This window comes from Drosophila tropicalis, unplaced genomic scaffold (genome assembly GCF_018151085.1).
Source record: "Drosophila tropicalis isolate 14030-0801.00 unplaced genomic scaffold, ASM1815108v1 contig_3, whole genome shotgun sequence".
In the NCBI taxonomy this organism is placed as follows: Eukaryota; Metazoa; Arthropoda; class Insecta; order Diptera; family Drosophilidae; genus Drosophila; species Drosophila tropicalis.
Genome location: NW_027172753.1, coordinates 329,837 through 356,465, shown reverse-complemented (window position 1 = coordinate 356,465; position 26,629 = coordinate 329,837). Strand labels below are relative to the sequence as shown.

Here is a 26,629-nt window from a genome sequence, read left to right as displayed (position 1 = left end):
TTAATTTTGTCTTCTTAACTCTATTTAAATATGTTCATCGTAAACTAAGAATGCATAAAACTACACATTTGCAACATAATTGAAATTCAGATTTGAGTCTAGGCTATAACATCAGTGCGTCGCCTTATGATATTGCTTCTTCGATGGCTGCCATTTGGCTGCAATACGTCCTCCGGACGCGGTTCAATCTCATAGTGCTTATAGCCATCGACATCGTCCAATTCCTTGGCGGAGAATTTGGCAAGCAATGTTCCACGACCAGCATAAGGTGGGATATACTTGAAGGTGGCTGCTGCAGTGCCGCCAACTGGTACCTCTGCAATCTGTAAACAGAATTGACATAATTTAAAGGACATTCACAAATTTGCTTCGCACTTACCTTAAACTTCAAGGGCTGCTCAATGCCTGGACCCTCGACTGTAAAGACGCCCTTATGCAAGGGAATGGGCAATGGATTGGTCAATCTTACAATGACATCCATCTCCTTTTTGGCCACTATACTATCCTCACCCAGTTGGAATTTAATGTCCGGCTTGCGTACACGAAAATCATCTTGGGCATAGTAATCATAGTCTGTGTCCTTGACCTTAGCCGAAGCTGATATTTGGAAGGCCGCCTGAGAGGAAAGTTTGCCATAGTATTCCTCAAATATGACTTCCATGCGAACATAGTCACTGGACTTGGGCTGCAGCTCCAGTTCGAAGCCCATGGTCTTGACCTCTTCGGCTCCCACGCCCGTATAGAGTATGGCATCGCAATTGATTTGACCAGTCGCCAAATGGACTCGCTCCTCACTCTTATTGGAGACCTTTAGGACCACACTGAATGACTCACCCACCTTGATGTCATCTTTCAATTCCATATCGAACTCCACATCATTGAAATTATCATTTAGATAATATCGGCTAAAGGCATGACGAGATTGCTTGAGGGCCTTCAGCATATAGTTGCGTTCCTCCTCCGTACGCTCGGCGTATTTGTAGGTATCAGTGATATCCTCCCGTTCCCACTTCAACACAGCCTTGGTGCTTATCAAATGTCCTATGGCCAGAGTGTCCTTTCTCAGCAATTTCAGGGGCTGTGAGGGTCCATTGTAGCGCCAATATAACTTATCCGCATTCACCTCGGCGTAGACAAAGCCACCATCGAAGGGTCTGAGGATTTCACCATGTTTCACAGCCAAAACGGAAGCAGGACCCACTCGATACATGTTATCAGAAGCCTCTTGTGGAGTGGCATCGACCACCTGCCAGCCATCGTATGTGCCAAACTGGCCAATACCCAAATCTGGTCGCTGCATCCACAATTCATCCCACACATGGTAGTTCCAGATCGAATCGGTAGTCTCCGCGTCCAGTTTTTTATTGTTCGAATCAATGAAAACATCCACCGTGAGCGAAGCTTGGGTATCATGAGCCGAAGAGTAACAAGTGACAATGCGAGCTGGAATACCAAGACTTCGGGCTATGGTGGCCAAGACACCGCTGAAGTTCCAACATTGGGCAAATTTTACAGACTTTTGAGTTTTGTGGAATTGCTGGAGAATCTCCGCTGATCCCGACCACTTGGTGGGGGCAACGCCACCGGAAAAGTCCTCCGACCAATTGCCCAAAAGCACTCCATCATCGTCCACAGAATTGACCAGGGCGGAGAGAGCTCGTGCCACTCGAACAGGATCACCACGATATGCTGGCGGAATTCGTCCCACAGTTCCCAGTAATTTCAAACTGCATTCCAGGACATGTCGCTCAAATTGTCCTATTTTCCATACTGAAGGCCTCAGCCGATTATATGAACCCCTCCAAATTAAGGTTGTATCGTGCATCACATACTCCTTACGCTTGTCTCTATCCTCCATATACACTTGATCGTCGGGACACCAAGGATTGAATAGAATTAGTATGGGTAAAGGTAAAGGATAGCTCCTGGAACCATCTCCCAACAACTTGGTATCAATATCCATTTTCCATTCAGTCACCGGGCAAGTGGCAGGTGGCTTAATTAGCACTGTCAAAATCTGACCCTCATGTGATTCTATGCCCGCACCCCATTCCAGAGAATCGCCCAAATAATCAATGCCATCATGGGGAACCAGAGCGGTCAATGTTCCATGTCCAGGACTGGGCTTGCTATCGTCGGCCACGCTGAAAATGAAACTGATTGCATCCTTGCTGGGGCTATAATCGCGATGGAAATGAATCCGCAAACGGAAAGGTTCGCCACGACGCACAACCAATGCCTCCTTAGCGGCTGCGGCATAGAAATGACTTGTGTGATGCTCATCGTGATTATCCTCCAGGCAAAAGTCCACTCGCTGTACGCCCAATATAGGTGAATCAATCAAATCTGAAATGATACCCAAATCGCCACCAATTAGTCATTCATTCATTCATCGTGCTCAGGGTGTTTGCAGTCTTATCGTCAGAATCTGGCTAATGTTTTCAAAACCAAAACAATTTGGTTTGGGGGCAGACAGTTCTGATGATCTCATGCCAGGCTTCTGGATCTAACAAGCCAACACATCGGAAACACGTTGAGTAATCCTCTTTAGCCATAAACTAAACAAACTTGTGGCACTCTGGCCAAAAAGTTCAATGCCAAGTCAATTAATTCTCAACATCTCGACACAATTCGAGAGCCATTCGGATGGACTACACCGACGACAATCAAAAAAAAATGACGCCAACGCGCCAAAAGAAAAACCATCTAACAAAAATAAAACTAATCATTTTCCCCAAACTACGAGTAAGCACAAAAAACACAAAGCCACTTAAAAAATACATTCCCAAAAGAGAAGAAAAAAAAAAAACATTTCATGTCTGAATTTTTTGTCTAAAATAAATCAACTTCGGCAAACGAAATCCATTGCCATAGAGAAGAATTTCTTTCCTGGTCTGCCTTACTACTAATAACTATAACTAACTGTATAACTAAAAATATAGAGTATCACTTTGTATACCTATTCCAAATAGAATAGTTTGGGATAATAAATAATATTTACACTGCACTACAAAATGTAAATGTATTTTGAATCTGTAACGGAAATATGGGTAGCAGATTTTAAAGGTTATATTGTTTTTTTAATAATCTTCTATAATTTTTAATGTTTAACGGGATATAATCATCTTAGGTAGACAATTGTTTTACGTATTATCAATTATTTCAAATCTTTTTTTATATCCAAAAGTAAGTCATTTAATATTCTTTAAATAAAACTTTGGAAAAATTATTATCCCAACTTTAATTTTATAAAAGAAATGACTTTTAAAAAACTATATATAATATAATAATTAAAACCACATGTAAAAAAATACCTTTTAAAATAAATTATGTTATTTTCACCTAAACAAAAACTATCTCTTGAAACAGTTTCAGTTTTGTTGTATAGTGTTATGCGTTTCATTTGGGACAAAAAATACAATTAATATTTGTTTTTTATATTTTCTTTTCATAAATAAAATCCTTTGATTTTAAAATACTTTTTTTGTATTTATTTTAAATGTTTTCATAGAAAGTATTTGGAAAGTAGTTAATATACACAGTTCGCGGTAAAACAAATAAAAACAAAAATCTTTCAATATTTAATGCTGTGCGTGATGAGTAATGCAATTAAAACTGGTTGTTAGTTGAAGGGCTTTAAAAATATTAAACAAATTTTTAAATTAGCATTTTTTAAATATTGCCAGCTAGTTCAGACCACTTATAATATGTCACTACTTTATAGGTAACTAAGCAAATAAGTTCTTAAATTGAAAATTGTCCAATTTTTAATTCTTGGTTCATTTTGATTTTAAATGATCTTGGAATGGTTTGTTGAGAGATCACAAACTAAAAAAAAAATATCAAGTTAAATTAAGCAAGATTCAATTCGAAATTGTAAATTGCTCTTTAGGCAAATGATTCTTAAACAAATATTCTATGCCAAATTTGTTTTTGATAATTTTTTAATCTACATATTTTATTGCCCTTCTTTTATTAAACTCTTTCATCTGCACTCACAAAAACATTTCAAACTAATTTTTGGAAAATGTTGACCGATAAATTTATCACGAGTTGCATGATTTCATTTCTCTCTGCCTCTAATTGAATTGATTTTTTTTTGAATGCCACTGACAGATGTGAGTTTTTCCATCTATATCTTTTGGTTCACCTTTGCTGACCGCTTTCAGTTTTTGATTACCCGCTAAAACAAACAACAACAAAATGTTCTATAATAAATTTCATGAAAATTTCGAAAAATATTTTAAATATTTGATAAATCAATAAACACAACAGGAACAAACAATGGGCAAAAATCAAAAGTGTGTAAATTCACATAAATACGTAATTTGTGCAAAAAATTCCAAAAACCCCGCGGAACGTGTCAAACAACCAAAAATAAAAACAAAAAAAAAGAAGAGACAACAAAAAATAGAAATAAAAATAAAAACTGAAAACGGAAACCAAAGCCAGAGGGGTGAAATCATAGACGGAAAAATAACAACAAAATAATATTTAAATGATTTGCTGATAATTAAAGTGTCGTTAATGTATGGTGACACAATAATATAATTATGGATTACTTTCAATGTCTGGGCCAGGTCGAGTGCTGCGAAAGGGATTCACTGGACGTCGCGGAGGAGGAGGTTGCCACCAGCGTTGGAGCCAACTGGGCGTATAACTACGATACCAATTCGACATCTTATTCTTTGAACGAAATCTTTTGAGTTAAATCACAATTTATTGTACAGTGTTACGATATCTTCGCGTGTCTAACAGTAACGAACAACTAAGCTAGATTCTTGTTTGTCTCTTGTGCGTCTTCTTCTTCTCCAATCGATTAAATCTAGATGCCCGCTCGATCAGATCGGAGGAAACGGCGACGCGAACAGCGCAAAGCTTTGAACTAAACTGATCAGAAATTGGTTTTCAGATAGTTTTGCTAGTCCCCCTCCACAAAAGAGCTTCTCTCTTTGGCTCTCTCGTTCTCTCTTTTTCTCTCTACTCATTCTCTTCAGTCTCTCGATCTGCTATGATTAATTATGTGGAATGGGAAGTGCGTTTTTTGTTGCTAGCCATCCAAGTTCAAGTCGAGGTACGTCATCGTTGTTCCCAAAAAGTCATTATAATAATTTGATTCCTCATATGTTTTCGATCCAAGGGACTTACATACATTAGCCATTCCGACATAGTTTTCTATGTATTTAATAAATATTTCTGATAAATTGCATTCACACTCGCAATGAATAATATTTACCCAGAAACTACATTCATACCTATGTACCTACATATATTCATAGTCCGCCATGTGGGCAGGTCATCAACTTTGTGTGTCTGATACACCCACTCGACAGGGAAATTAGCATGCATAAAAGGCAATATTGAAAAATTGCATAATTGCCTGGCAATGCCACAAATGCAAACTAAACAAAACAAAACTAAAACAAAGTGCCAAAGAAATTCAATTTTTTTTTAAACTCAATTGATTATAGTTTTTAACAAATATCATCTTCTAGCTTAAAGTTAAAATTACTTGAAATACTTTTTCTTTACTTTTTAAACGAAACATAAACTAGTTCTTAAATTAAAAAGGTTTAGTCGTACTTTACAAAAAAATAAACTTCTTTAAATCGCTTTTTTGTTGTAATTTACTTTAAATATCACTTCTGAACTAAATCAAATTTAAAAGTTTAAAATGAATTCAAATTAAATTGTTTATGTTTTTCAGAGTCTACAATCAAAATTTATGCATTAAAAAGGAACCAAAAAAAAACAACATTTTTGAAAAGGGACTAAAAATTTAGCTCAGGAATAATGGAATAATTTGTATTATTTGTTAGTAAATGTTCTAAGAGTTGCGTTTGCCACTTACAAATTTTATAAAATACAAAAAGGTGTTGCTGCGTCTAATTTTTCGTTTTCAATTTAATTAAAGTTTCATATTTTATTTATTCTTATGTCAATTTTTGAATTTTGATTTTATAAAGAATTTAACTATCTAAAATCTCAACAAATTTACAATTTCCCTTATTGTTCAAGCAAATAATTTATATTAAACTCTTACAATTAGTAATTAGTAATTAATGAGAATGTATTGAAACAATAATGTCAAAAAGTTGGAAGATTTAATGATCAAGAGGACTACTACATCCTTGCATTAACTATATTTGAGTTAATTCAAAGACAAAATTGAAAAAAATAAAAAAGAATTTTAATTTAACATTGCGTAATTGCTTTATAAGGCTCTTAAAATGTCTATTTGGGAAAGAGACAAGTTTTTAAATCTACAACTAAGTTTGTTTTAAATTCGGCATATAACACAAAATATTTTAATGTAATTTATCTTACCAGTTTCATCATGACCTGCAGCAGATGTTGTATAGTTATCACTTACATTACGCATACGCAATGTAGGTTCCTCATAATATTTTTGCTTGTGCTTGCAACAGTTGTGACACTTTAAACAATTAAGTGAGAAATTTTGTCCCATATTTCGAATTTTTGAACAAATATGCAAACAAATAAATATACACAACTATTTCTGAAGCGAGGGCGTGGGCCTTACACAAAACAGGTTCAAAATGAAGCCAAGTCAATGATAAGATTCAGTCAGAATGTTTCGAATCACTTGAACTCGACACGAACACGGTCAATAATTAACTGAGAGTGAATTATAATATTTAACCTTTTTTTTTTTGGCGGTATCAAAATGCAAAAAACGGCAACAATTTAAATTGTAACAACTAACCGATTACATCATCAATCAACGATCGAACTGAACTGCGCAAATGTTTGTCTCCGACTAGGCATCTTTTCTATTCTGATTGACCCACCGAGTCAGCTAGCTAGACAAAACGACCTTGCCGTGTCCAAAAAACCAGACATGCGTAAGTAAATTGATCAGCTTTTAATGTGAAATACATACATACTTAGAAACATCTCATAAAGATGGGAACCGATCACATTGAAAGATGATTGGCTTTGATTTTTGTTCTCTTATTGTTTCTTGTTAATCTTAACTAATGAATTGCATTTAAGTATTTAAAGGATGCAGTGCCAGAAGTGTGTCGTCTGTGGCCATGGCAGCAGCATCTTCTTTGCTTCCAGTTTGCGACAAATGTTTAACAATATCCACCCAATCATGGCCACGAGCACGTTCACCTTTGTGTTCCGTTTTATCCCACTGTCTTCTCTTCTGCGCCTTGGTGAGTTGCTCTTTTTTGGGTTCCTTCTTCTTAGTATCAGGATCAGGATCGGAGATTTTCAAAGCATGAACGCCTTCGTCCACAACCGCTTGAATGGGCGCCGACTCTGGTTGATTGGCAGTCAATTGATCTATGTTATCCTTGAGGTATTCGAAAAGAGTATAGGTCATGCCACAGCCAAGCCATTGAGTAGCCTCCGTGTTGAGAGCTGCTTGGATTTCCTCTTTAACAGCGGGCAGGCTAAAAAAGCAACTAATATTAGTAAAACGAATTCATTTTTCATGCCAATTTTGCATAATTACATGTGGCTATTGTAAAACGTGTTCATATTGATTGTAGGTGGGTCATCTGGGTAGTTTTCTCCCCATTTAAGCTCTACCATAAAGGACTTGTGATTGTTTTCCTCGCCATACTGTTGGTTAAAATATTGTTTCAGTTAACTTATGTATGTAGATTAGTCGATTCCATGTGGCTTTAGCTTTATTCCTTACCTTGTATTGATAGGTGATTTTGTCGACTTCCTTGAAGTTTTCGTCACCTTCATAAATGGACTGCAAGGCCTCCCGTTCATCGGTTTGTTGCTCTAAAGGAGTAGACATAGTTTTTTGTTAAGAAATTTCCTGATTTAGAAATATAAACATTTCGAAGTTAGTACAAAAATAGGAAGAAAAAAACAGCCACAAAACAACTAAGCAACAGCTGTCAGCTGTTTGCCGGCTGCAGTGCTGCCAACCTCACCAATTTATAGCTAAAAGAATTTATAGCTTTTAAAACTGTGTAAAACCAAAAATCACACCGCATCTGACAATTTTATATCTGAAAGTATACTCATTGAGTATGCCCAATTTATTATGGCTTTTTAGTACGGCGTTTCAGGTTTTTTACATTTTGGATGGGATCTAATAAGCTAATCGGCAATAATGATACGATGAGAGTTGATTTTGGCAATTTAAAACAGTAAGATTTTTAGCTATTTTTATTTTTCATAGGAAGAACATTTGGCTACCTCCTTCTGTTGATCTCTATTGTATTCTATTCGCCGAAAACAAGTTGGCAGCCGCGGTGCTAGCAAAAAGAACAACAAACTTAAAAGAAAAACAATTTTTGTTTAAAGTGAATCACATACACATGAACGATTGCATTCTGACCTGGACCGAACATGGCGTCCAACGAATGTGCCCACTTGATGGAATTTAAAGAGTTCCTAACATCACTGAGCAATTCCCAAAAGACGCCAAGTGAGGACTTTAGTGCGAATTGTGTAACAAGGTAATTCCCACGTAAATAATTTCTACCATCAATTTAAGTTAAACAAATATAATTTCGACATTTTATTGTAGCATTAAATCTGTCGTACGTCGTCGCGAGAACGATAATGACACATACAGGGTCAGTAAACAGGAGTCACGAGGAGAACTGGTTGCAGCCATTTGGCAGCAACTAGGAAAATGTCCCAAAGGATTTCGCGTGAAGCTGCTTCAACGAGCTCTAGTTGAAATGGAAAAGGATGTTGAGAAATGCGAAATAGTTATTGGAAGTGGATTGGTAGCTGGAGAGGAATCAGCCACACAATATGATCTAACTAAAATGCAAAAATTTGTCACCAATCGGATGGATAAAATATTCATCAACTTATCAGACAATGCAGAGATGGAAAAGCTAAAAAATCTGGCTGATGAAGGTTTATTATGTGACATGAAAGAGAAATGTATGTGCCAGCTGGAGCAGGAGACGGAGCAAACATATGCGGCATTCGCTGTTAAAAATAAACCACGAAAAATGGAAGATCGGCATGTGTGTCTCGAGCAATATGGATCAATGTATGGGCTGAAGCACAAGGACAGTCGATTTTTTGGAGTATTCGATGGCCATTCCGGCAGTTTATCCGCCAGCTACGCCAAGAACCAATTGCCTCAAGTATTAGCAGAGCAATTAAAAAAAATAGAGGCGGATCTGGATTCGGAGAAGGACTCGGATTATTATCGTAATGTATTTGAGGTGGCATTTCTTAAGGTCGACGAACGTTTTGCCCAAAAACGCATTATAAGTGGTACCACCAGTGTATGTGCCCTAATAACTCATTCAAAACTGCTTATAGCTTGGGTGGGTGACTCCAAGGCTCTTCTTGTGGGCAAAAGAGGAACCCAGTTGCAACTGGTGAAACCCCATAAACCCGAGTGCCAAGATGAAAGGCGTCGAATTGAGGCTGCCGGAGGAACTGTGATTAATGCCCAGGGACAATGGCGAGTAAATGGCATTTTAAATGTGGCTCGTTCGATAGGCGATTACAGTCTTGAGGCAGTCATAGCTGAACCCGATTTTGTTGACGTTCCGCTTAATAAGACTCATGACTTCCTCGTCTTGGGCACGGATGGACTGTGGGATCACGTACCCGAAACATTTATCATTGACACTGTCTACGAATGCTTGAATCAATCGGACACCAAACTCGATGACATTCCCAAGTTATTGGCAGAGGCTGCAAAAGAGAGAGATTCGCAGGATAATATCACAGTTGTCGTTGTCCTACTCAAGCCGCGTAAAGAAATTGGCCTTGACTGAAGAAAAAAATAGAAAAACGGAAAGAAATTGGAATCCATACAGCGAATATTTTGGATTAATTGTTAATACGCGTATTTTGTTAATTCGTTAACCACAATTGTAAATAAGCTTGTTAAACAAATGAGTATTTTAGAAATGGGTTTTTGGAAGAATCTTCAGCTTGATTAACTAAAAAATAGGTACACATTTAAGATGGCAAAAAACGCATTCAATAAGCTGTATCGAAAAAGATGTAAATAAGCATTATTTTTTCAACTTCTTAAATCCCATCAAGTTTTCTCACATGTTGCACCCTTAAACATAAGACACAATTTTGTTTATTTAAAAATGAACCACATTATTTTTTTCAAAATCGAAATTATTCTACTTATGAAACCTTTTCGTTACTTTTAAATGATACATTAACAAGATTTAAGCAGTTTATATTGTATTTGTTACTATATTTATTACACCCAAAACAAAATCCAATTAATTATTTACAAATTCGTATTCTCTCGTGCCTAAAATATTTAACATTTTGCCTGATTGTTATTTCTTAAATATTCTGGTTCTGTTGCTCTCAAATTAGCTGAAACATAAGTTCAAGTTCTGCAGTTATCATACAAAGCTATATTTATATATCCATATATAGGTATTATATAGAAATGCTATTTACAAAACAAATTGTTGATTAATTTGAACGCTTAGTGCTTCCCAGCTGTAAAATACAACAATAGAACGCAAGTAAAATACAATAGTCTATAAATATATTTATAATCATACGTATATATATATTTATCATATATTACATATATTTACAACCATCAAGCGATATTTTTATCCACCCCCCACAGATTAAGTACCTTTTTATACAACAATTATAACAAAAACAAAAAAAAAGTCCCCAAAACAAAACGAAAACCGGTAATATAAAATTTTTAACTTTTCACACAAACACACACACAAATTTAGTTAAGGTAATTTTTTATTGAAATAAAAACCTTGAAATAAAGTAATATTTCTGTATATATCTTAATTTATGATACTCTCTTTGCTGGAAAGCTTTAGTTAAAACTAATGTCCTGATCTTGGGGGCTGTCGTTGATTTTGCTGAGGAGAAGATGGCGGTGGCTGTCCAAAAGTCGGAGGAGGAGCATACATTTGTTGCATTGCCGGCATCATGTGGGGTGGCATTCCCATGGGCATGCCATAGCCGTAGTTGGGCACAGGAAAATGCATACCCATTGCAGCAGGTTGAGGCGGCATATTGAAATTATTTGGTGGCGGGTGGAAATTGTGATAGTAATTTGAATGCCAACTGCCTGGGTTATAGCTAGGATGATAATTGTAATGAGAGGAGGCGTCAAGTGGTTGTTGGAAGTCCTGTTGCTGTGGCTGTTGCTGGCGACGAGGCTGTTGCTGTGACTGCTGTTGCTGGTGATGTTGGCGGAAACTTTCGGCACGATGGGCACGGCGACCACGCTGACGTGCAGGTGGTTCAGCCACCGACGAAGCTTCTGTTTGAACTGTATCTACAGAATCTGTGGAATCGGTGCGATCTCGTTGGCGTCTCTTCCGTTGATCATGACGTGCCTCTCGCTCAGCCTCATCATCGGAATAATCAATGTAGCGTTCTGGTGGTTCTACATCATGCTCCCAAGAAGCATCCGACCCGCGTACTTGCATCAGTTTTGAGAGTATAACAAATTGAGTATGCTCCGTTTTTGGAGCACAGTATACAACATCGCCCACTTTGATGCCACGTTCGATAATCTGTTGATTACTATTAAAGCGCACACAATATATGGGATCTGCCACCTGTCCCAGCACATCGAAGACCTGTCCCAATACTTTGCGTCCTTTTTCCAAAAACAGCACTGTATCCAAATCAAATAGCATTGAATTGGGCAGCACATTGACTAACACTAATTGATCCACAATTGATTGCACCTTTCCCAACTCCACGCACTCATCCTCTGGAACAGTAATCTCCAGCTGATGTATGGGTGGCAGATCATCTAGTAACATTTCACCCCTTACTTTTGGTGGCTGCCGCCGACCACGTGGACGGCCATTCCCAACTGCCTCATCCTCATCGAAATCTTCATCGTCTTCATCGCAATCTTCGGTATTGATTCTTTTTTCAATTTTCTTCCTCAAAACTGTAAGATATTCACCCTCCGAATTGGAGTCGGAGTCACTGCTGCTGCTACTTTTCTCGCTATCACTGTCGGAACTTGCGGCCACAGCCCCGGAACGGCGATAGGCAGTGGAACCTGTTACAGGTACTTCAATTACATCATCATCCTGAGTTGGAGCAACTTCTTCCACATCTGAATCGACATCAGAACTATAGGTCGCCAGCAAACTAAGACCATTTGTGGTGGCAGTAGATTTTTTTGAAGGATTTTTTTCCGTCTCCATTGAAGAAGACGTTCCAATTGATGGCTCTGCATCAGATTTGTCCATAGAATCAGATGTAGACTGGTTAGCTTCTACATTAACTGAAGGTTTCTCAGTTGATTCATTTGGATTTGTGACCACGGGGTCTATTTGAGTTTCTGTCGATGATTCACAATCCATTTTCGTAGACTCTTCGGGTGTGGCCATTTCTTCTACTGCATTCGTCAACTCTCCCTTCTCCACTCTGGTTACCACCAACGTTGCCTCTGTGGTCACTTCTATACAAAGAGCAATATTCACATATTTAGGGCTTATCTATACAATGAAGAATAATGTTTAGACTGCACCTGTTGATGTCTGAGGCTGATTAACTTGCTCCGTTTTAGCCTCAGCAGCATCTGTCTGCTCGAGAGCCACAGGCTCTATTTTATCCATTGTTATTAATAAACAATTTTAATTATTTAAAGGTAAAGAAAACACAAACTAGAAACCAAAGCCAAACAGCGCGCACGTGTTGTCTTTTAAATTTGTCATTCACACGAAAACCTAAAATAGATCTGGTGAATGGCAAAAATTTAAAATAGAACTAGTTCATCGAGAGGAACGTAAATATTTAAAAGTTGTGTGAAATTTATTCAATTTTCCATTTAAAATCTCTTAAGTGTTGTGTGTGCAAGCGTTTTTATAAGCTGTATATATATATACATATATAATATATATATGTGTATGTAAATATGGACGCCAAGCTAATTGATAAACTTAATATTGCACATTATTGGAATAAAACTTTATACATTTTTTTTGGTTGGGGAATTAAAGCCTATGCTAAAATTCGTTGCCTGGATTATCCCGAAAATTTACATTTAGAGTAAAAGTAATTCTTATAAAGTAAATAAAAAAAAAATTAACGAAAATCGAGCAATTATCTGATAAAACTTTGTGCTAAGGCATAGTTAATTGGAAGATATTTATATCAATATCAATAGCACTAAGTTAATATTAATTCTTGATTAGCATACGTTTGAGATATGTGTGATGTGATGGATAATGAAATTTCCATGAATAATTGTCTAATTTTTTTGTTTTTTTTTTTTTTCATAATAAGCTAAGCAACTGACAGTGTGTGGAATGAATGCCAAGCGTTAGGTCATGATCCGGTTTTTTTTTTAGACCTTCCATTCCAAGCGGTATTCATCTACCATCAGTAGATGAGTGTGAATGTTCCAACCTAAAAAATATATAGAAGACAGTGAATATATATTGAATACGTCTCTCCACTCAACTCTAATGACTAACCTTCCTTTTGCGCCTGAGCAAAAAACTCTTGCCACTTGGCCTGGATATCCCAGTATTTCTCCTTCAATTGATCTCTATCCTGCAGGTAGGAAACAGCAAAAAAATACGCTTTTAGTACATCTTGAGGTCTCGTGTCGAAATGCAAATAGACTCCCAAATATTTTTTACTTTCCGCGATAATGAATCTTTCATGGGGATCAAAAGAGGAGACAATATTCTCAATATCGCTGCTACTCTTATATTCATCCACCAGATTCTTGACACTTAAGCCCAAGCGTATGTTGAGGGAAACAGAAACGGTTTGTCCCAGTGTTACCCTTTCCATGCCATTAACCTGCTGAGGTGTTAACATGCGCGACGATCGAAAGAACTCCTCCAGAGCAATTAAATAGCGAGATTCATTAAAGGTGCGCAAACAAACGGCTCGAACCGCTTTCAGATTCGCATAGAGATGTAGTGTGACCACCAGGTAGAAGACTGTATAGAGAACTGCAGGACTTTTGATGAGCGTCAGCAGATAGAGGCCCACGCAGGAGGCTAACAGATTGACACACGTTTCCTGTGAACTATCCTTAGAGGCGACATCTGCGAGGTTGCCACGCAACGCATGATGCTGTGTCAAGGCCGATCGAGTTGCTCCGCCCGCCACGCTGACTATGGCCTTTAGCATGGTGGATCCACACAGGATTTGTGTGCTAAGGTGAGGATATTTGGGAAGCACATAGATTTCAATGCCCATAGCCAAATCATTGAGGAAATCGGCACGCAAACGCCATTTCTTTGAGTCTACATCTAATTGAGAGCCTTGCCACCAGGCAAAACAAATCCTGCCAACATGCCCACTGCCTTCCTTCAAAATCCAAGTTACTGTCGCCGAATACGCATTGATATTTTCACTACCCACGCCAATGCTTTTCAATATGGCATGGGTGCACAGAGTACCACAAATGGTACTGCAAAAGGCCTGAATAGTATCATAGATCTGATAAGCCGCATAATCATCGCTAACGCTATCCGGATAGCCCTTGGGCAGGAAGATCTTTTGCAACACCCGAAAGAGCATGAATTTCTCATGAATGACCAGCTTGTCCCCACGTAGAGGAACACGGACTATGTTGCTCTGATCTGCAAGGAGCTTATGTTATCCAAATTCCATTATCCTGACTTCTGCGCTTACCTGCTGGTGTCACATAAAGAATTTCCTCGCCCTTAGTACCATACTGTTCTCGAAAATGGATTTTCATTGTCAGGAAAAAGGAACCCGTCTCACAAAAGGGGGGCGGTGGGTGGGTGGACTTGTTTACGACAACCACCCAAACCTCAATCACTTAACTAAAACCAAACTCGAAAGTACTAGACACAATAAGAATTCAAATTTACTGTTAGCCGCCACCCAACCAAGAGAAAGCAACAAATTTTTCGAGTTAAATTCTACAATTATGGTTTCTAACAAAAAAACAAATAAAACAAATTCTGTTGTTGCTAAACAAAAAATGTAACTGTAAATGGGGGATGAAAATGCCAACTTGTCAATATCTCAACATCAGCTGTGTGTCCAATATGATTGCGTTTCGCTGTGAATGTCATCAACAGAAACTAGTATAAAAGCCAAAGCACAGCAGAGAACGAAAAAGTGATAAATTCAAAGCAAACTGAAATACAATAACAAACAAAAAAAAAAAAAAAAACGAAAAAACTATTTCTTCAATTTTATCAGTCTAAATTTAAAGTGTGCTGTCGTCTTGGAGAGAGATACAATTCTTATATACATATATATAGACCAAACGTAATTTTATTTCGTTTTGGCAAGTGATTTAAACACACAAATGACATTGGAGGAAATCAAAGCAACTTTGCGACGTTATCCGAAACTTGTGGGATTGGGTGGAGTTGGTATATTAACCACGTAAGTAAAAAGAAATAGCCACTGCTGTCACAAGGGCTTTAAATAAATAATAATAACCTAAACAATAACAACAACAAAAGCAAAGTACATACATATGTTTGAATTCACACAGTTTACAGTTTTACAAATGTCTACTAAGTGAAAGGGGGGCTCGTCACAAGAAGTGGCGCCACCACCTCAAAAAATCGTACGATTCTCTATATATAAAACTAGATACATATGTACATACATACATATATGCATATGTACACGTGTGTATAAAAACTATCAAAATATAATACATACGAATTGCGTTTTCCGCATTCCCTAATAGCAAACAACAAGTGACGTCATTTGTTTACAAAAAAAATTACATGGCATAAACAACAATAACTTGTTACTCATTGATGTTACCAAAGCCAAAGAAAGAGAAAGAGAAAGGGGAAAAGGATCTAGTCATTTATAGCCAAATATAATATCTCTGAAATCGTACCTAATAGTCTTATAAGTTGGTTAACACTTCTGTTTTATTTTTATTAATATAATGAATATTTTAACTAAAATAAATGATAGGCTGAGCATAACAATGATTTACTAACAAGTTCAACATTTGTTTATCTGTAGCGTATAAATACAAACGATCATTGCTCCATTTAAATCTTTTTTTCTCAATTTTCTCATTCTCTCTTCTTTTGAAAACATGATCAAAACAAACCGTACGATTTTGCCAAAATGAGATAGCAAGAGTTTTTTTTTTCAAAGGGGGAGTTGTTGCTGGTAGTGCGAACAGCTGTTCAAGGCCCCTCATACCGTTTGTCACTCAAAAACTAACATGGCGCCAAGTTAATGCGCAGTTCTGCGAAGATCGGCCCCCTGCGAATAAATAAATAGGTTTATAGTTATCGTGGTTTTTGTTGTTGTTGTTGTGATTGTGTAAATAATTAAATGACGCGCCCACTTTTGTGAAAAACAAATGTTGTTGTTGTTTATCAGAAAATAGTTGGCAGTTCTAATTGTTGTTATTGTAGTTGTTGTTAGTCCTATTTGATGGCACGTGCCAGAAACCATTAAAATTCGTTTTATTTTCTTAATTTGTTATTAATGTTTATTTTTATTTTAGTGCCGGACTTCTTCTCTACGAGTCGCCGCATATACGCAAATTCCTTGCCCACTATGTCGATAAGAAATCCCCGGAACCTGATAAACGTCGCACGGAATACATCTACATAAAATATCACATTTACCGCGAATCCATGCGCAAGCTGAAGCAAAAGGAAGAGGATGAAAAAAAATGGATTAGTGTGATAATCAATCCCATTGGAAAATGGTGGAAATCTGCAAAGCATTCGGTGGCCTGGCGACTTTTGAATATAGCACAAAATGGCACTCAGCCGGAACGTTTGAAGGCTGTTCAACAATTAATATCTATGGATCATTTAAAGGATTGGGATTTTCGTCATTTGGCACAGATCTGTGATGCTCGCACAGCGGTTTCCCTAGCTCGTTGCGGAGCGGACACTCGCTGGTTCTTGCCAGTGCATAGACGTGGCTGCATAAAGAATCCCAAGATGTTGCTCTCCGAATTGCATGTGATGTTGTCTCGCTTGCGTCCTTTGTCCTGTGTGGATCATTTCTTTAGCAAATATTTTCCCGAACAGGATGCAATCGTAAGAAATAACTTTAAAACTAATCTAAATCTGATCTAACATCCTTTTCTTTTTTGTAGGAGGACATCCATGAGTATTTTACGCAAGAGCAACCGATTATATTATCATCAGCTGACACGGATTTATTGAAAGAAATCATTTCGTTCCTGCATCATATCACTAAAGATCCAAATATATCAGCTAAAATCATACGAGAAGGCGGCTTGGTGCATTTGATGGAGTTGCGAAAGATATTTTGTGATGACAATGAAACATTGTCAACGCTATGCAAAGTATTGGCCAACATGTCCATAGTTCCGGATGTTGTAGAGCATTTCTTTGCCTCTGGCTGGGTTGGAGCCCTTGCCGAATGGCAACAGTGTCCCGATCTTCGTCTGCAAGTTGTCTCAGCCAAGGCCATGGCAAATTTGGATCACGATGATCCCAATCAAAGCACATATCCGCCCAATGTCTATCCCCTGCATCCACGAGTTCGTACTCGTCGCAAGCCCAAGGCGGATATTATCTTTGTTCATGGTCTGCTTGGCGGAGTCTTTATCACTTGGCGTCAGAGGGATAGAAAACCCACCGAATTGGGCCTATATGGAAAGAATGCGTTCTACACCAGTGAGACAGACGATGTTTTTCTAGTGGGCGAACAGAAACGTACGAATGGAGCAAATGGAGGCAAACAACCAAAAAAAGATCATCAGCAACTCAAACAAACACAAAATACTGCACCAAATGGCAATGAAAATGCACAGACTGCCAAAGTGGAACCAATTCGAGGTAAAGTCAACTTTCATAACTTTAACTAAAATGCAATGATTCCCAATTGTTAACATTTCCCGACTCCAGATCCTGTACTTAAAGCCAGTAAAAAAGTGGAAAAGAAACGTCTTAATATCAGTGATGCAGCTACTAAAGAGTTTGTTGAGACGCTACGTAATGAGGCCGAGTTAGATGCGGATTGGGAGGTAGTCCATCCAGACATTCCCCTCAATGCCAATGAGAACTGCGGCGGAATGTTCAGCGTGTCAGGCAACGAATGGCGCAATCAGGATGGATCTGATGAATATACAAATTGTTGGCCTATGGAATGGCTGCCTGAAGATTATCCCGATTCTCGCATTATTGGCATCGATTATACATCCGCAGTGACCGAATGGTCAGCCAATTTCACAAAATACTGCCCGTGTGAGAAGGGTCAGGGACACATTGATGTACGAGCCAGTACTCTACTGGAACGTATAGCCGCTGCAGATGTGGGTAATAATAGACCGGTCATATGGATAGGTCATTCCATGGGTGGCCTTTTGACCAAGCTAATGCTTCTAAAGTCTATCGATTCGCCCGAAAGCAAAATGCGCCAAATAGCTAAAAATACCAAAGGTATTGTGTTCTTGGGTACTCCACATCGTGGCTCGCCAATAGCCAAATGGAAGCAGCATATGCAAATGATTCTCTCACCATCGATTGAGGTTAAAGAGATGGAGGAGAATGCCCCCAAATTGCTGGAAATGCATCGCCGTTTTATGGGCTGCCTACACTCCTGCCTTCGTCATGTTAAGGTAGTCAGTGTAGCCGAAGGATCACCCACCATGTTGACTACATTCAAATTTCCCTTGCGTATAGTCACCGAAGAATCATCCCGCATCGACTTTGGCGACTTCTATTTGCTCAAAGATGATCATTTGAGTCTGTCCAAGCCCATTTATAGGCAATCCTTTCTTTATCAACGACTCTTAAATGTAATTCAAGAGGCTATACGAGAAAGATCAGAACCCAAGGACAAAGATGATCAGTCGCTGACGAATCCACAGCAAGACTTAATGCTTATGCACATTGTGAATTCCATTTTGAACGGGGCGAAAGGATTATTTGAATTAATGCCAAGAGTGGCTTTAAAATTCACCACTTAGATATGCGGAAAACAGAAACGAAAAGTTCACGTTTGTACCTTAATCACAACTTAAAAAGTATTGTCCATGACCCACATCCTGACCACCTTGTATATAAACTCATAACTTTCCTGCATCGAATCTTAATTTATTTAATTTGCCTCTAATTTAAAAATATAATAAACCAATTTTACACAATTTATATATTCAACACTATTATTTCATAATATGGATAAACAATATATATAGGACTATAAAACTAAGGAGCAGCCGTTTTGGCCTTTAGACGTTCCTGAGCCAAACGTCGATTCTCAGCTATTCGAGCCATTTGCTCGGCAGAAAGTTTATTAGTTGCTGGCGTTGCTGGCTGAGATGGTGGCAGAGGTTGGGCATACTCGCTAGTGTCATCCAACATAAGGGGTGCTGGTGCTCCATTCATATCATATGCTGGACCACTTGCCTTGGGAGGAGCAGCAACCGTAAAGGGCGTAGAGGCAACAGCTTGGCGGGAAAACGAAGGAGTTACGAGAGTTGAATTGGAATCATGTGTGGACAGGGTGAAATTCCTATTAGATGACGCTGGCGTACGTGGTGCTAGCTTAGACATAGCTATCTGTTCACCCAGCAATGCATCGAACTCGTCGAAAGGTTCATCCATTTGGCCAGCATTTAACTCATCCTGATCATCGTCGTTGATTTGTGCTTCCGGGACACGGAAATCTTCTAACTGACCCAAACGATACCTAGACATGTGCACTTGCAAAGGCTTCTTTTTGCCCAATCGTTCAATATTATTTAGGATGTCGTCGAAAGTGTAATTGGGATACATTCGATGACCCCAGTGCTGTAGGCGTCTTAAAACTTCATCAAGATCGTCCTTTTCCCTGCCCTTGCCTTTAAATTTAATGTCTTTAAAGTAATCCTCAATGCTATGGAGGCCACGTGGTCCGCGCAGTGTGTCGACAGTGAGTCGTGGACGGGGATTCCTAACAGCTCGCTTCTTTGACGGCTCCAGTTTTTGAGCACCGGCCTCTTGACCGCCTTCTCCATTTACATCGTTTTGGTCAATCTCATCAGCAAATAGTTTCTCCCCCTCCTCTATGACATCGTCGGGCAGTTGATCGGGCTCGTTGAACAAGTCATCCACCCCATCGTCACCAAATATAGAAGCCATGGTAGCAGCAGCTCCTCGGTTACAGTGGGCAAGCAAAACAACAATTTTGCCGCCATTTTCATCTTCTTCTTCCAACTAAGCATTCGCCCAATAAAACCAACACTCACCATTCACAGACCTGCCAACTCGAACGAATTACAAAAACACATTTTCACTTTTCTCCCGATTATATAATTTGCTTTTGCAAATATTCAAATGAAAATGACAGAAATTAGTTTAATTACACAGGCCGACATTTTTGAGGTCATGAAAAAGTGTTTGAAGTTCAATAGGTCTCCTATAGTAATTGGGGGCTGCTAATCACGGCCCTGTACTTAGTTTTTCTCCATCACGTCAGGATTTCGAAAAAAATGCGTTCAAATTATTCAAAATGACCTAATTTGCAATATATTTTTCCATGATATAAGCATAATATTGTACTAAAAACATTATTATTTTATCCTATTAATATATTAGGCTTGATTAAAAAGGAATTTACAAAATATCAAAGAGTTATTTCTTTGTTATAATGGATAATATCTTACACTCCGGATATAGTTCTATAATGAGTAAAATTTCAACCAAAAAGTATGCTATAGGGATTTCAAACATTGTCTGCTTTTAAATTTTAAAGAATTGTGGGAATTTGCTGCGTCTTACAAATTGTATATTAGTTATATGTGCAAACAAGAACTAATTTTCTTACACAAAATATTCTAAAATCCGTAAAAAAAGTTGAAAATTTTTGTTTCAAACTTTCTATAGTATACTTTTGGGTGCCTTTTTTTCAACCCCAGATCTCCAGATTTCACAAAATCTAGACGTGATGGACAAAAACCAAGTATGCAGTTAGAATCAGCGTACCCGAATTAGTTAAGAACACCTCTCAAGTTAACGTCAGCAAAAATCATGTCGGCCTGTGTTATTTGTATAGTTTGTAATTTAATGAAACTGGTTAAGCAAAATGTGAGAGAAAAGGAAAACGTTGGCAGCGTGGCAATGTACAGAACACTTAGCAACCCTGGTCTCCCTGGTTTGATATGCAAAGCAACCCTGGCCAGGCCGTAGATGTGTCGTCGCCTTTGTATATTTGGTCACCACACACACCACACCAACGCCATACTTACGCTTACGCGACTTTCTGCAATGTTAAAATAAAAACGTGCAAAAACTAAACATACCGCTTAAATAGTTTTACAAACAATTATGTAAAACACTAAGCCTTAATGTGTATAACATGTGCAATGACAACTGTTTACAGTTTCAACTAAAGACATTTTTTTTCTGACAAAAAGAAAAAAAAATTAAGTGTGGTGGATAAAGTGAAATTTACGCATTGTACTAAGAAGAGGAGGCGCGCACACAAATACACCACGCACACACACTCGTACACAAGCACTGAACAGGAGCGCCAAATAACAAACAAACAAAACAAAACAACAAGACAACCAAAAAAAGGGCAGCAATAAATAAAATAAAATGCAATCTGTTTAGCATTGAGAAGAAGAAACAATTCCTAAGGAGCTGAATACAATCATCTCACCGGTAGAAACGCCGCCGCTATGGACAAGCGTTACAAATGGTCGGTTTACCCAAAACCCAACTACAGCGATCTACCCTACCCTACTGCTTACCTACCCTACCGCGGTGCTGTAGCCGGAGGTGGGGTGCCTTATTACATCCATAGCCCACATGCCAACAAGAATTTTAGCCGCCTTCAGCATGGATATCATACGGGGACATCCAGACCAAATAAATATCATAAACCACCACCAATAGGAGGTCCATCGGAAAATGCTTACACTGGGCGACGTACTGGTGGGGCTCCTCCATCCGGGGGAGCCTCCTCCAATTCCTCGGATGTGGTCACTCTCATTGTGGATAATAAAAATCTCAAGCGATTAATTGTCTTGCATGTGAATATGCTGCAGGAGCAAAGTGATAAGTTGGCCGCAAAGGATAAGGAAATCGAAGAGCATAATTTAAAAATCAATAAACTCTTTGCCCAAAATGATGAATTAACGCGAACGCAAGCTCGTCTAGAGGCGGAGTTGATAGAGGCCAGAAGCCAGTTGCGCCGCAAGCAACAAAGGGATGATCATCACAAAAAGGACAATGACGATGATGATGATGATGATTTACCCAGGCCGCCTGCGAAGATTGTACGTCATGTGGAAACACAAACAGATTTTGATTGGGACGTTCCAGAGCCAAAACGATTGAAGGCAATTAATGCCCATCAGGAAATTGCAGAACAGAATCAGCTTTACCTCCAGCAGCAGCGGCAGCGGGAGCAGCAAAAGTCACAAGCAGAGGAGTGTTTGGTGGCAGAACAGGTCAGACCGGAGCCTCAACCAACGCTAGCCCAGCTTATGCGACAGTCTTATGATAACCAACCACATATGCTGCCTCTTTCCAATGCGAACCAAGTGTCCAATGTTTTGGTCACCTCTGTCACAAATCTGTCTCCGGCCACGCCCATCGATCCCCGCAGTAAAGTGGGGAGGGCTGAATTTAATGGAAAAAAAGTCAGTACCATGATTCTACATCGTGTAAATCAGGATTCCAGTTTGACTACCACTTCCACCACCACAATCATCAGCTCTAATCATATAGAAAAGTTGGATCAAATGCCGGATAATCAGGCCGAGGAAGAGGTGCAAATGAAAGCCCATGAACAGGAACATGAGACAAGTAAAGTGGAAATGCTTAATGATAAGGATCCCCATGAAATAGAAATAGTCAGCGAAACAATTGTAGGAGCCGAAGAAGAAGTGGTCGAAGAGGTGGTGGAAGAAGAGGTAATCCATGAAGATACGGAAATGGTGGAAGAGCATGTCTTGCAAGATCAATCGACAGAAAAGGAGCACAATGTGGATGAGCAACTGGTAGTGGAAGAAAAGCAATTAGAACAGACAGCACACATTGAGAATGATTTGGCAAAGGAGAAAGAGAAATTGGTAGAAGAGCAAATGGTTGAAACGGAACAGAGCATAGAACACAATTTGACAGAAAAGGAGCAAATAGTGGACGAACGATTGGTAGAGAAGGAAGGGCAAGTTGTCGAAGAGCAGTTGGTGGAAGAGGAGCAGGTGGTTGTCCAGGAGCAAGAGATGGACCATCAGCAAGTGGTAGAGGAACAAGTGGTGGAGGAACAAGTGGTGGAAGAACAAATGGTGGAAGAACATGTGTTGGAAGAACAAGTGGTGGAAGAACAAGTGGTGGAAGAACAAGTGGTGGAAGAACAAGTGGTGGAGGATCAATTGTTGGAGGACCAGGTTGGGGAAGAGCATGAAATACATACAACCGATGCCAATGGCCACATGGAGTTGGACGAAGAAGAGGAAATAAAGGTTAACAATGTGGATGTGCATTCTCCTTATCCAGGAGATAAGCATCAGGTATATTAAATATATTTATTCAGTTTATTTAAATTTTAACTCTTTTTTTTTGTCTTTTTTTTTTTTTGCAGATCTTTGTATTAAATGCAACAGACTCACCTTCAGCTCACTCAACGCCTAATCATCAATTGAAAAAGCAATTGCAAATAGCTGAAGAAGAGGACCAACAACAAGAACAATTAGTGCAAGATGGGCAAGTGGAAATGGAAGTCTCTACGCTGGAATACTTTTCAGATGATGGTACTCAAGAGGAATTTGAGATTCATAGCGAGCAAGTGGTTACCATTAATACGCAAACGGAGGAAACAGAAATATCAAATGATTTTAGAATATCTCCAACAGCAACGAACGACACCCAAACACCCAATTCGCTTTCTGTTCCTGCACCAAGCACACCTCCTCCTGCCCCCCAAATCTATAATCAAGCCGCTTCTAAGATTAACTCATTGGCCGTGGCTCCCAACTCAAAGAAGGTTAAAAAGCCAGCGTTATCATCGAAAATCATTGCCAATCATCAGACGGAAATTAAGGCGCATCATCTTGATTTGCAGGAGCCTCTAAAGAAAATCTTAAAACTAAAACTTAGGCAATGTGTACTGCCCACCAAATCGACAACCTCACCCGCACAGCAGGATAAGGTTACAAACTTCACTCACTTGAGCAATGATAATCATGAGATTAGTATCGAAGAGCAGACGCGACGCAAGTTGCAGGAGCATTTGGAAAAGCAACAGCGGCGTCAAAGTCAAACTCCGCTGGTGTTGCTGAAGAAAAAGTCAAGCGATGAGGTATCAAATACCAGTTTAATATTTCCACCCACAGCAACAACCATTACACCGGCGCCCACGCCTATAACAACGCCCTCAACCACACCAATCCACACGCCCACGTCCTCGATAGAATCTGCAGTGGCTGCGGTGGTTGCTCCACCGGTGGTTGCACCAGCGGCAGTGATAACAGTTCCGCCTACGAAATCGGTTACCAAAACTGAGGAGAAATCCACACAATCACACATTGCAGCTCCTTTGACGCCGCAGTCGATGAGTAGTGTGAGCAGTAGCACTTCCACAAGCACCACAACCAGCAATCGCAAGACTCCCAATAATCTCCATCAAACCTATGGTAAAACCAAAACACGCAGCATCACTACCGGTGGATTTTTGGAAGTTTCGTATCCGTATACGACCCGTTCGTGGGAAGATCAAGATATTCATTGCGACAATGAATTCTTTCTTGAAGAGGCCGATGAACTTCTCGCTGATAATCCCAGCCTGGAAATACCCAAATGGCACGATACTCCAGTACCGGCATCCTCGGATAGCAAAGACATTGAGCCACTTAGCGATGCGGATTTTGTGAAACGTCATGAGAAATATGTAAAGGATGAGATTGAACGCAAGCGACGAGATGAACGGTTCCTGCGCGAACAGATCCGCAGCCAAGAGCTGCGCATGCGGCATAAGCAAGATGAAGTTCTACTTCCATTAGATCCGCTGCCCATATCGACTTTCTATCCCCTGCCCGAGGATATTGAAGGTGTACAGTTTGTTAATGAGGTTCCAGTTCAGGTATTTGGCGATAATATGCCCACTCTGAATCCCAATGACGAATTCAATCTGCCTTGGATAGAGGAGGAAACCGCTAACACTGCGATTGCCAGGGCCAAGGCTCAAGCCAAACCAGTCTCCACATTGGCCAATAAAAAGTTGCCCACCACGGCGGCCGAGCAAAAGCATCAAGAACTGAACTCATCGTTTGTCTTTATCAAGCGGCGCAAACGACGCAAGGCAGGTAAAAGCGGTGTCTTTGGGGGCACCTGAGAGAGATGACGATGAGGCGCAGCGACAGCCGCAGGAGGATGAGCAGACGGAGCCAGCTGACATTGCTTTCATTCAACGCTGATTATTATAATCATTTGTATTTGATCTTCACTATTTTCAAAAACTTTTTTCTATACTTAAATAAGTAATTCTTTACACCATTATTTACACCTTGTCCTTGATTCTATGCTAAAAATAGGTATACACAAATGGATAGAAGTTATGGTAGTAGCTTCTGTTTCACATTACGTAATAATTTACCACTTATAAGCCCTTTTATAGCTCCTGTGGAATACCGCGCCATAGGAAACTAAATCAGAATATATATTGTTTGTAAATAATTTCGATTCAACAGATTTTTCAGATTATTCCCTTGTTTTACTTATGTATTAATTCTGTACGAGTTGTAAATTTAAAAGTGTTACCTATGTCATTCCTAGAGCATTCCATTTGAGCTGTAAAAGGGCCAGTAAGAACAGAAATGAATTTATTTTTAAGCCAATAGTTCTCCCCTCCCAAAGGACCATATACATTTAGAGACGCATCTCAGCTTTATAATTTTCGAATTGGGCTGTTTTGGTTAAACAATTTTTTTTTTTTTTTATTTTAAACCTAGAACTTTTTAGTTATTACTTAGGTATTCTTTCTTAATTATTGTCTGACGTATTTATATTATGTTATATATATATTAGATGAAGCTCTTAAGCAGAATTATTCGGTTTTTTTTTTTTTTTTTTTTTTGTTGAGATTTTGAGAACGCGGAGGGTAGGCAAGTCAGTCGAGGGAGTTCATAACTCAGGTATATTCTCTGACATATATTTTAAATCGGTTTACTTTTCCTTAATTTTATCGTTTTTATAAATTTTTTTGTGTGTTTTGTATATGAGAGAGTTTTTAAGGTCTGCTTAGAGTTTATCACGGATAGAAGAGCTTCATTTTTTAAATATTTTCTTTATTTAATTGTAATATATATGTATGTTTCTTGTTTTATTATCTACCAAAAAGAAGATATATATATGCCTGCTATTGTATAATTAAATAAAACTTGATTTCTTTTCAAGCTGTAAATTCTAGATCCAACAATATGTATATATATATTGACTTTTTTAATTCTTTAAGCAAATATTTTTTCTCTTTTGCGATAAGGCGAAGTTAGCACATATATATATATATATATTTTTAAATAAGATCTTGAGCAATGTCTGAAGCTAAGGCTATTGCTGATGCTTTCCTCCCGTTTGTACATTGTAAACAGACACATGTTTAGGTTATTGAACAAAACAAAGAAAAAAATAAAAAACAGAAAATCGAAAAGTTATATGTAATGTAATTCGTAGATTTAAGTAGACTTGTGACTATATATTATATAATTATACATATACTATTATAAATTATTTTT

At 38.6% G+C, this 26,629-nt stretch overlaps 8 protein-coding genes across 10 annotated transcripts; 3 read left to right on the top strand and 5 right to left on the bottom strand.

Annotated features, from left to right (window-relative positions):
* Tg (Transglutaminase) lies at positions 1 to 6,456 on the bottom strand. Of its 2 annotated transcripts, none has more exons than XM_068283992.1 (3): positions 6,328 to 6,456; positions 380 to 2,346; positions 1 to 323 (listed from the first exon to the last, which is right to left on the bottom strand). In XM_068283992.1, exons 1-3 carry the CDS (start codon positions 6,380 to 6,382, stop codon positions 99 to 101), a joined length of 2,247 nt encoding a protein of 748 aa, XP_068140093.1. In that variant the 5' UTR covers positions 6,383 to 6,456; the 3' UTR covers positions 1 to 98. The 2 variants fall into 2 exon arrangements, with proteins under 2 accessions (XP_068140093.1, XP_068140092.1); XM_068283991.1 differs by lacking the exon at positions 6,328 to 6,456 and adding an exon at positions 4,563 to 4,865.
* Positions 6,457 to 6,871: 415 nt separating this feature from the next.
* LOC137572286 (RWD domain-containing protein 4) lies at positions 6,872 to 7,894 on the bottom strand. Its single transcript, XM_068284033.1, has 3 exons — positions 7,676 to 7,894; positions 7,487 to 7,596; positions 6,872 to 7,424 (listed from the first exon to the last, which is right to left on the bottom strand). Exons 1-3 carry the CDS (start codon positions 7,781 to 7,783, stop codon positions 7,013 to 7,015), a joined length of 630 nt encoding a protein of 209 aa, XP_068140134.1. The 5' UTR covers positions 7,784 to 7,894; the 3' UTR covers positions 6,872 to 7,012.
* Positions 7,895 to 8,235: 341 nt separating this feature from the next.
* Positions 8,236 to 10,761, top strand: LOC137572335 (protein phosphatase 1L). The gene is made up of 2 exons (XM_068284082.1): positions 8,236 to 8,453; positions 8,525 to 10,761. Exons 1-2 carry the CDS (start codon positions 8,344 to 8,346, stop codon positions 9,744 to 9,746), a joined length of 1,332 nt encoding a protein of 443 aa, XP_068140183.1. The 5' UTR covers positions 8,236 to 8,343; the 3' UTR covers positions 9,747 to 10,761.
* LOC137572334 (H/ACA ribonucleoprotein complex non-core subunit NAF1) lies at positions 10,693 to 12,650 on the bottom strand. The gene is made up of 2 exons (XM_068284081.1): positions 12,476 to 12,650; positions 10,693 to 12,406 (listed from the first exon to the last, which is right to left on the bottom strand). The coding sequence occupies exons 1-2, from the start codon at positions 12,561 to 12,563 to the stop codon at positions 10,800 to 10,802; spliced, it is 1,695 nt and encodes a 564-aa protein (XP_068140182.1). The 5' UTR covers positions 12,564 to 12,650; the 3' UTR covers positions 10,693 to 10,799.
* A 90-nt stretch (positions 12,651 to 12,740) lies between these two features.
* Positions 12,741 to 14,912, bottom strand: LOC137572336 (RUS family member 1). The gene is made up of 3 exons (XM_068284083.1): positions 14,602 to 14,912; positions 13,425 to 14,549; positions 12,741 to 13,356 (listed from the first exon to the last, which is right to left on the bottom strand). The coding sequence occupies exons 1-3, from the start codon at positions 14,666 to 14,668 to the stop codon at positions 13,295 to 13,297; spliced, it is 1,254 nt and encodes a 417-aa protein (XP_068140184.1). The 5' UTR covers positions 14,669 to 14,912; the 3' UTR covers positions 12,741 to 13,294.
* Positions 14,913 to 15,048: 136 nt separating this feature from the next.
* Positions 15,049 to 19,058, top strand: LOC137572333 (protein SERAC1). Of its 2 annotated transcripts, none has more exons than XM_068284079.1 (4): positions 15,049 to 15,330; positions 16,430 to 16,976; positions 17,036 to 17,744; positions 17,814 to 19,058. In XM_068284079.1, exons 1-4 carry the CDS (start codon positions 15,251 to 15,253, stop codon positions 18,875 to 18,877), a joined length of 2,400 nt encoding a protein of 799 aa, XP_068140180.1. In that variant the 5' UTR covers positions 15,049 to 15,250; the 3' UTR covers positions 18,878 to 19,058. The 2 variants fall into 2 exon arrangements, with proteins under 2 accessions (XP_068140180.1, XP_068140181.1); XM_068284080.1 differs by lacking the exon at positions 15,049 to 15,330 and adding an exon at positions 16,097 to 16,200.
* Positions 18,984 to 20,110, bottom strand: LOC137572337 (protein TIPIN homolog). The gene has a single exon (XM_068284084.1). The coding sequence runs from the start codon at positions 20,028 to 20,030 to the stop codon at positions 19,116 to 19,118; it is 915 nt and encodes a 304-aa protein (XP_068140185.1). The 5' UTR covers positions 20,031 to 20,110; the 3' UTR covers positions 18,984 to 19,115.
* A 986-nt stretch (positions 20,111 to 21,096) lies between these two features.
* Positions 21,097 to 26,544, top strand: msl-1 (male-specific lethal 1). Its single transcript, XM_068284075.1, has 2 exons — positions 21,097 to 23,410; positions 23,482 to 26,544. The coding sequence occupies exons 1-2, from the start codon at positions 21,572 to 21,574 to the stop codon at positions 25,228 to 25,230; spliced, it is 3,588 nt and encodes a 1,195-aa protein (XP_068140176.1). The 5' UTR covers positions 21,097 to 21,571; the 3' UTR covers positions 25,231 to 26,544.
* The last annotated feature ends 85 nt before the right edge of the window (positions 26,545 to 26,629 follow it).